General features: G+C 35.2%; 1 protein-coding gene across 1 annotated transcript; it reads right to left on the bottom strand.

Moving 5' to 3' along the window:
* Positions 1-1,746: 1,746 nt before the first annotated feature.
* On the bottom strand, positions 1,747-4,442 carry GPR15 (G protein-coupled receptor 15). The gene has a single exon (XM_069472526.1). The coding sequence runs from the start codon at positions 4,385-4,387 to the stop codon at positions 3,305-3,307; it is 1,083 nt and encodes a 360-aa protein (XP_069328627.1). The 5' UTR covers positions 4,388-4,442; the 3' UTR covers positions 1,747-3,304.
* Positions 4,443-9,888: the final 5,446 nt, after the last annotated feature.

The following is a 9,888-nucleotide window of genomic DNA, read 5'->3' as shown; positions in this document are numbered from 1 at the left end:
TTGAGGAGTCAAGTTGAATCATACAGGAAGATTTCTTCCAACCTTACCATCATACTGTGCATTTCTGCATCTATTTAAAATTTAACTTGTGACCCCTAGTAATAGTCTATTCTCAGTCACGCACATAGCTTCCTTTTAAGACCATCGTTATAACTTACATTCACCACAGAAGTCATTTTGCCTTGTTAGAGTGGACAGAGGAAAGGACTCCCAGGAATATCAGGTTAGTTTTAATCTTTCCATATGGCCCAAGTGGAGTAAATGTGTGTTTGCAACTATGTGTACTGTGAGTATATTTGTTTTAAAATTAAATATAAGCTATCAGATAACACTTTGGCGTTAAATGGAGAGCTTTTCTGGGGTAAATTCAAGAAAAATTACTTGAGAAATGCTTGGGAGATGGCTATTCATTTATATTTGTCAGTAAAGTCCTGACAGGAGCTTTGGACTGCATAAGCAAATGACAACAAATAATGTTAATCTGTAGTGATTTCCTCATACATTTACTCCAGATTATTACCTTTTATTTTATTTTTCTAATGTTGGATGCAAGTCCTGCAAGTCATGATTATGTTGACTTCATGGACGTCAGGTTAATTTTCTGGAAACACTTTGCAATATGTGTTGATTTGTTCTTTAATGACATTAAATTACCACAAACTAGCCCTCAGGGTAATTTAATTGAGAAATAAAAATCTTGAAAAATTATAAATATATGTCTGTTTTTACATGTAGTTGTGTCTACATATGTATATAAGTATTTCCATATTAAAAATGGGGAAATATGGTTTTAAAAATATGCAAAATGACACAAAACTAACTTATAAAAAACTTTTTAATGCTATCATAATGTAAATTACATTTCATATTAGAGGAATCCTTATACAGCAAAATAACATGCCAACTTAATCAAGCTTTGAACTTTTTCTGTCAGAGTTATACTATCTGTAAAATTGTGCCTATGTTTCCTTCCACAGTTGGTACATTATGAATATAAAATATACGAAGATTTTCTTAAGGCATACAATTACAATTATCATATCTAAAGTATTAAGAAGTTCAACAATATATTTTTTCATTTGGCCTTATTTTAAATATTTCCAGCAAAAACTAAAAGGATGAACTGGAAGTAAGAAGTATCCTTTATAATTTAAATGACAGCGACTATTATTTGATATGCTAGTTTGGAAATTTTTAAGCAGCATTCAATAATTAATAGAAATCCAATCGCTTTATGTAGTAACTTTTTACTCAGTATTTTAAAAAACATTTTATTTATTTAGTCTTATAATATCTTTGAGAATTCTATCTATAGACATAGATATTACCAAGTACAATTAGGTCTGAAAGATTATAAAATGACATTCTTAGTGTCCCAATATTAAGGATGAAGTTAAAACTAAAAACCCAGATTTTCTCATTTCTCAATAAAACCTTAGCTGATTGATTCAGCTATATTTTAAAGGCAGTATTTCTCAAAGGCAATAACTTTCATGATCAGAAATAGTGCTCTTGTCGATTTGTTTTGAAGAAAAACGTGCCCTCTACCTTCTGTATTTTGTTTTTGTTTAACCTTTGGAGATACATTCAATTCTTTGAGTGCAGTTTTAAAGTTTTCCAATAAGATTTATTTGTTATAATTTACACAGTCTTTTTTTCTATAACCATAACTTATTAAAAGATTAGTAGAGTATTAATACTAATTGATAGTAATGTATTGTTAGAAATTAATACTTATAGAATGTCATGTAAAGAAATTATATTTTATTTAATAAAAGTTTAAGAGAAATTAATAAATTAATCAATTAATAAAACCAAAAAACTGTGTTTTCAACTTCTAAAAAGGTGATAATATGAGATGTCCAATATTTGAGATTTCTGTTAATGTGAAAGATACATGGGATGATATTAAACTACCTAGTCTCTGAAAAGATTCTAAGCTTTTTCTGATTTTCAATCCTAATATTTAGAAGTAAAATGGTAGTTCATTTGGGTCAACAGCAGAAATAAAAACACATAATCCACTTTCTCTTGAATCAAAAGATGTTTACAATACAGCATGTTTGCTGTTGCAAAACCTTTTGTGGTTGCCACTATTCACATGTTTTTCACTTCAAAGTCTTTGAAAGGAATATAGGTACAAATTGACTCGATAAATATTTATTAGGTATAGGAATTCAGGAAAGTTTCTGAATTTGGAAAAATATATAAAATGCTAGTAACATCTTTGTTATAGATTTTTCACTTTGGCTTAATACAGGGAATCCTGTCTCCCTGTATTACTAGATCTCACATCTAAATGACATGCACCAAGCAAATGATGCTATAGGGAATGTGAAGCACTAACATTTTAATTAAAATACAAAAGATAATCTGCATTGAGGTGGAGCTAAGCATTTGATGAGCTTCAATTATATTTGTAGCAACATTTTTATTTGATAACTAGATAACTGGGTAATTAAAAACATGTAATTAAAGCAAAGTTAAATCCTAATTTAGAAAGGCAATGAAAACAAAAGAGCATAGTAAAACTCTATTAAAAAGCAGTTGCTACACTATTATAATGAGATACATTTCTACCAATATATCTTATAAGGCAAAGGTCAAGTCTTGCCCTGTGCTTATGTGTTAAAATACTAGAAGGTCCAGTGATAAAGTCAGTCCCAAATCATAAACACAACATAAAATGATTTTATCCCCATGAGCTTTTAGCCAGCCCAAAGTCATTGTGAGTAGACATAGGATGACAGTGTTGGAAGATGATGAAGAATCACTACATAAAAGCTATAAAAATTGAGGCCAGAATGTAGCTTAGTAACTCAGGAACAATTAATGACAGAATGCAGGTGTATGATACTTTTGTTACCTAAATTGTCACTATATTTCTTACTAGATGAAAGTGGGCAGAATTTTTTAAATATAGTCTAATTTGGAGCCCAATAGGGAAGATGAAGTTACCGTGATTCTTGAGAGAGGAGAGGCCTGAATGTACATTAACAATCATGAAGAAAGGAAATGGTTCAAGCAGAAGCCTTTGTCTAAGAGTTCAAGGACAGATGGAAATTGTATTTTGCCTGGTAGTCTTCATTGGCAAGGGTCAAATAAGGCTTCTCAGCTATTTTTCAGCACACGGCCTAATTATATCCACAACACAGGGACATTTCGGCCCTCTCTTTAAAAATTAATCTTCCCTGTATTTATGAAGCAATATGAATTCTATCATTAATACTTCTCTTCTTTCTTTGCTGCTGACAAAATTTAACTCCCTAACCCACCAACAGAGCTTGAAATGTCACAGTTCATTTTAGAGCGACACAGACCTCTTTCTCCTCCTGGCAAAATCCTCTGCATGAATGAAGGTGGAGAGAGCCTTAGTGAGGTGACTATCTGATGTCTCGATGCTGCTCCCAAAGTCATAGTTCTTCAGCCAAGGGCACAAGCAGTGCACTATGGCCCGGCGGATGTAGCTGTCAAAGACATAGTAAATGAAAGGGTTGACACAGCTGTTGGCAAATGCCAAGGGCCCACTCACCTCCATGCCCAGCTGAAGAATGGCTGGGGACAAACAGAGTTCTTGCTGCAACCCAGAGACAATGGCCAGGAGCTTGAAAGTGTTAAAGGGCAGCCAGGAGATGACAAAGGCTGCCACGACAATAAAGATGATCTTTATGGATTTCTTCAGCTTTTTGTTATGCTTTCCAGACTGCTGATAATGGGCACACAGCTTCCTTGCGATGCAACAGTAGCAGGTCACAATGCTCAGCAAGGGGACAAAAAAGGTGAAAATCAAGGCCGCCAGGGCATAAGTCAGTTTAACTGAAGTTGCTTTCTTCTCTGCACAGTATGGTTTCTCGTCAATCAGCGTGAGCTCCCTGGACAGAAGGGTGGGCAACCCCAGGATGCCGGAGATAAACCAGATGCTGGCACAGATTCCATATGCACAGTCTTTCCTTCTGAATTTCCTGGATATGGCTGGGCACACGATGGCCAGGTAGCGGTCCACACTCATGCAAGTGAGCAAGAAGACACTGCTGTGCATGTTGACTGAGATTATGTAGGAGCTGCCTTTGCACAGGAAAGAGCCCGTCCTCCACAGTCCTAAAGATGCTTCTTTATCCACCCAGAGGGGCAACGTGACAAGGAAAATGAAGTCGGAGGCAGCCAAGTTGATGATAAAGATGTCGATCAATCTTCGGCTGCCTTGTTTGAAATGTAGCGCACACATGAGGACGAGGTTCCCCAACACTCCAGTCAGGAATACGGCTGTGTAAAAGATGGGAAGGAAGACAGAGGTATAACGAACATGGGAGCCGGTCTCCCTGATGTCAGGGTTTGGGCTTGTAGAATAGTAATAATCCAAGTAAACTGAGGTTGCTTCTGAGTCCATCACTAAAGATCAGATGCCAAATCAGGTAAGTTTCCTTACCTATGACGTTTTTGTAGGAATTTTAGAAATCTCAGGGGAGCTTCTTTTATGCAGTGCTCTTCTCTCTCTCTCTCTCCTTCTCTCTTTAAAGATTTCGGACAAGCATGAAAACAGAGATTAAAAAATGCAGTTTCTACCAATCCTCAGAAAGGGACCACAAGGAACACCACCCTGATTAGTGTTGGTTGGTTGTGGTTGTGGTTTTCTTTTTCTGCATTTGCCCATGAAACTGAGGTGCTTTTTGACTTCTTTCTTCAAGATGTTCGATTTGTTTATTTAAGTCCAGAAATTAAGACATGAATTAACTTGTTTTTCTCACCTCCTTTAAAGACCTCCTCTGCTTTTCTGACACTGAGATTTTATTTGATCAAGCCTTCTGTTTCATATATAGCATACTGTTTGACTTTTAGAATTGTAAGGTGATGATGATGATGAAGATACTCTTTTTATTTACTTCATTGGTGAAATATGAAGAAAATTAGTCTTTAATTGTGTAAAGAGCGAATTGACACTTTCCCAAGTCATACCAGTCTACAACTAGGGCAAACAGCATGATTTCCAATTAGGGCACGAGATCCTCGTCATTTATTTGGCTCTTTCGTTTCATATCTAATTGACCCTGTCTGGTTCAGTAAGTTTTCATTAATAAAAATCCCCCAAAGGCTGGGACCACATCTTTAAATTATTGTTGTTTTAAATTTTCTACTACAACTAGCATAGAATCTTGCACATAGTTGGTGCCTTGGAAATGTTAGTTTATTAGATTTGTTCAGAAAATTCTTGTTTTTGTTATCCAATATAATGAGCAGGAATGAATTCATTAGGCTCTAACTGCAGGCATTGTTGTTATGTAGCTCATAAGCACAGATTTAAAAAAATCACAAACTCTGTTATTTTTACCCTTTTGCCTGCTATAGTAATTCAACCCATGAAGCTCCCTTTTCTTCTAGTTAACATCCTTGATTAGGAGATTTTCGCTCTACTAAGCCTCAAACAGCTATCCTTCTTCAGACTCTGGATCCCCTCTGATCTTCTCTTCATTATATTGCACCTTTGTAGCAATGACATTTTAGCTTTTGAGCCATGGCTTTTTGTTAAGTACCTCCATATATCAACGAACTTCACTTTTGGAATTACTGACGTGGCAACAGACATACCAGCATAGGCACTACAAAAGGAAGATTTTTGGTGTAGTCAAAACACTTGGGAAATAGGCTAAAACAGAAAGAATTCTATCACATTTTTCTTTCAGATGTTTTCTTCTATATTATGAAGACCATGGTAAAATATAATAAATTTTGAAAATGACTCCATTTATTTCAATTCTTTACTGGCCAAAGTGGCTTAAGGCTCTCTTGCATGTTCCTTCTTTCCTTCTCTCCTTCCTTCCATCTCATGTACTTTTTGAAATTCCAGTTTCAGGTTGATATTACTATTACATAGAAAAATGTATTCCTGTAGATGAAAATATAATCGTTAAACATTTGAAGTCCTTTCTGCTGAACTTTAATTTCCTCAGTAATTAGTTTATTGAAAAGAATGATCCTGCCTATCGTACTCGCTCCTTTCTTCCTCCTGATGTGGTCTAATGTCACCTCAATCTCAGACACGTATGTGAGTTGAAGTCAGGGAAGGACGAACGCTCTTCTGACCTGGCACAGTCTCAGGAAGTCACTTAGGAGTTGATTTATGGGCCTGCGCCTGCCTTCTCCTGTGTCCCTGACTGCTCCGTGCTAGTCACTTAATTTCACAGGGGCATATCCTTCACTAAATATAGATTGCAGATCAGAGAAACTAATTAACAGTTTTGACATTTCTGGGACAGAAATCTTTCCCACTGGGTGAGCCTTATTATTTAACAGAATAATTCATTTTGTCAAATAATTTGAAGTAGGACAATATTTACTTGAAAAGGATTAAATGGAATATTTAAACATGTCATCCATATGTGTATGTATTGCATGTATGTGTATGTGTCTTAAAGTACTAATCGTATGTATTCTTTATTTGTAATTGTACTTTAATTTTAATATTAGAATTTTGTACTCTGCAACAGAAGTTCTTTTGGCATTTGAGAAAATAAGGTTGATTCTGGGTCTAAGTTTTTTTTTTAATTCTTAGATATGTCTCAAGAATTCAACATAGAAGTATTATAAAATGGAAATGAGTTCATGCTCATACTTTAAAGGGAAACATTTGACCGTACATGGATTCTGTAGATCTTAAATTTTCTTTGAAGTTTCAAAAGTTGCTGGCCTGCTGATGTAAACTATCTCAAATAAATCTGATTTCCTTAGGAAACTACTGAAGCATCTATAGACAAAGTAGTTTCCTTTATCATACATGGCCACTTTGAAATATGATATTTAGTGGTAGAATGCCACAATATGAAAATATTCATCATGGATCAACAGTATCTTGGGACCCAAATTAGAAAACAAATTAAATGTGTTAAGCCAAAAGAGGAACACATAGTACAATGACTACAATGCTAGTATGAGACAGAGCCCACAATAAAGTTAGCTAAAGTGGAGAAGGTCATAGTTCTAAATAAATTGGGTGCAATGGTCATTTTTAGGACTTTGAATGCTCTTTGAAGTAAACATTAAGATACTGACAATAAAATAACCACCTGTACCTAGATCAAAACTCAAAAGCAACAGTGGGTTCCATAAGCAACACTGGGCTCCATAAGCATATGGAAAGACAGTAAAAACAGGGTGATGACAAAATAAAGAATAAGATGTAAATATTAGTAACTGAATTATAGCATATGTGTTACCTCTTAAGAATTGTCCTTTCAGAAAAAAACGCTTAATTTTCCTCCCTAACAGAAATAACTGCTTCCTCCTTTGTATTCCCCAAGAACTTTAAAAATACTGCTTGTAAAGTACTTCTTATCTCATTGCACATTGTTAGTTGTCTTGGTATCTGACCCCCTGAGCTGATAGGCTGGACCTTAAAGGCAGAGTCCATCCGGTATCTCTCTACTAGCCTCTACCTACCAATTACCCAACTAAAGTTCTTTCTGGACTCTTAAAGCCTTTTCTTTGAACCTGTCGATACCAGATCACATTATCCACATTAGAGTCACCTGGGGCATCTGCTGAACTGTAGATGCCTAAACCTTGTCCTAGATCTACTGAATCAAAAATCACTAAGGATGAAGTCTGGGACCTTTTATCTAGCAGGAATCCAAGGTGATTTTTATACAAACCAAAGTTTAGAATCCCTGTTCTAGTTTACATAAATTAGCTAACATTTTATGTTATGCTGTGTTATTATTTTGGCTAATTTTTTTAAAAAGTAAAAATTCCCTCAAAATTTGAACTTTGTGGAAGTCTTTTAGCTTGGATGTCACAAAATTTTGGGATTAATTTAGATTTCTGAGCTCTACTTATTCTATATTCCCATTCCTGAGATATGCCCAGAACCGGATCAGATGCTGAAGATGAGGAGAGAGTAAGGTTTTGTCCGCTGAAACATCTGCTCAAGTGAATCCATTACTATCTGCTGTGGCTTGCAGCCTCTGCTTCACAGGTGGGCTGAAGATTTAGTAAGAATATAGCCACCCGGATTGGGTTGTGGTCTCTGGACTTATAATTATATTACTTTGTCTTCTTCCTTATCAACCACCGTATCAGGTGGGGATTCATATACATGCATATAACCCAGCAAAAAGATATCCCTGGATACGAAGCCTTCTGTTCATAATGCTCTGCTGATAAGTGCCAGAATAAATGGCAAAGAACACGAAGCAAACGAAATTATTTCTCATTAATCTTATCAGTCAGATAGTGTAATTATTCACTTGTTAGATACATTCTCTTGTCCATTTCTTACTTGAGTATATAAAGTGCATAATCATTTAAATAGTCCAGTTTCAGAAAACTGTTTATAATTTAGTTTTTATTCTCACAGTTACTTGGAGAATTTCGAACTCCTGACCTTGAGCCATCCTCCCGCCTCAGCCTCCTGGAGTGCTAGGATTAGAGGCGTGAGCCACCGCACCAGGCCAGCCACCGCGCCTGGCCAAGAATTTAGTACTATATAATGCAATATCATATCATGCCAAATTAAGTGGCGTGTATTTGCTATTATCACCCCCCCTTAATTTATTGGATTATTTCCCTTGACAACTAATATTTATATAGATAGCAATGATGTTACTATTCTAGGAATAATACTTTAAGCTTCTTCATGATAGTAGATTTAATCTGGACTTAGGTTATTCATAACAAAAATTGTGTTTACTTATATTGATATCCCTGGCATCCAGCAGGGTGTCTGGCTTGCAACAGTCAGTCAGTAAATGTTTGTAGACCTGGGCTTAATCATGCTTGAATTTTAAGTTATTTCCAATAAATAGGGAAACAGTCCCTTTTACAAACTTCTTGGAGAGCCTTGATTTTCTATTCAATCTATGATGGATGCGACATGATGTGATGATTCAATGAGATCTTCATCACATCACAAACTAATATGAAAAGACGTTTTTAAGTTAACACAGCATATATTTTTGGTTAACTTATACTAATGTTTTCACTTAGCACATCTTGTTAAATCAGAAACAATTTGCAAACCAATTAACTTGACACTACTATGATGGCCTCATAATAAATATGAAGGATGTGATGAGTAGGAAAAAGAACTCTTTTTTTAGTTTATTAATAAAAAGGCTCCCGTTTTTTAATTTATTAATAATCAAATTAATTGATCATATTAGTTTCTTATTTGCAATAAAGGTAACCTTTTGAGAAGATTTTTTGAGGTGCTCCAAATCCATATGTATATCTTTACACTAATAAGTGACAATTAGAGGAAACCAAGAAAATGTTTTCTTCCATAATTCTACCTTCTCTGTGATAACTGTTCATCTTTGAAACAGCGAGGACTGTGTTGCTGTGTATTTTCTAATCAGAATTCATTTAGCCTTCCTCCTTTTTCTTTGCCATCTGCATTTCCCGCTATCTCTGCTTTTTGTACATTGCCTAGGCTGCAGGTGTACGATACACGGATTCCCCCCGCAAAATGCTAATTCGGTGGATCTATGACAACCATATTTTGTTGTTACATAATTCTTCTTCCAGTAGCATTATGAATCATAAAATTTTAGAGCTTCAAGTGATATTAGTACAAAAAGGACACTGGGGCCCAGAAAGGGGTCATTTACCAAAGACCCACTGGTGATTGTAAAATTTAAATTTAAACTTCTCATCTACATGTGGTCCCTTCACTGTCCTTCACAAACATGGACATCTTAACAACTATAATTTGTTACTATATGTGGCACTTTAGAGAAATTACTAAAAGAAAGGAACCATTTTAGATGCATTTTTCTATTTGCCTTGTCCTTGTTCTAGAGTGAATGCATGCAAGGAAATTCAAAGATTGATACTTTTTTTAAGGATTTTTTTTTGGTTGGAACCCAGAGTTTGTATTGTACATATTACCATTTTCCT

This window comes from Eulemur rufifrons, chromosome 7 (assembly GCF_041146395.1).
Source record: "Eulemur rufifrons isolate Redbay chromosome 7, OSU_ERuf_1, whole genome shotgun sequence".
NCBI classification, from domain to species: domain Eukaryota; kingdom Metazoa; phylum Chordata; class Mammalia; order Primates; family Lemuridae; genus Eulemur; species Eulemur rufifrons.
This window is presented reverse-complemented; position numbering and strand designations above follow the sequence as displayed.

Bases quoted from the DNA above. Each gene is read 5' to 3' on its own strand.
- GPR15 (XM_069472526.1), bottom strand. From the start codon at position 4,387: ATGGACTCAGAAGCAACCTCAGTTTACTTGGATTATTACTATTCTACA.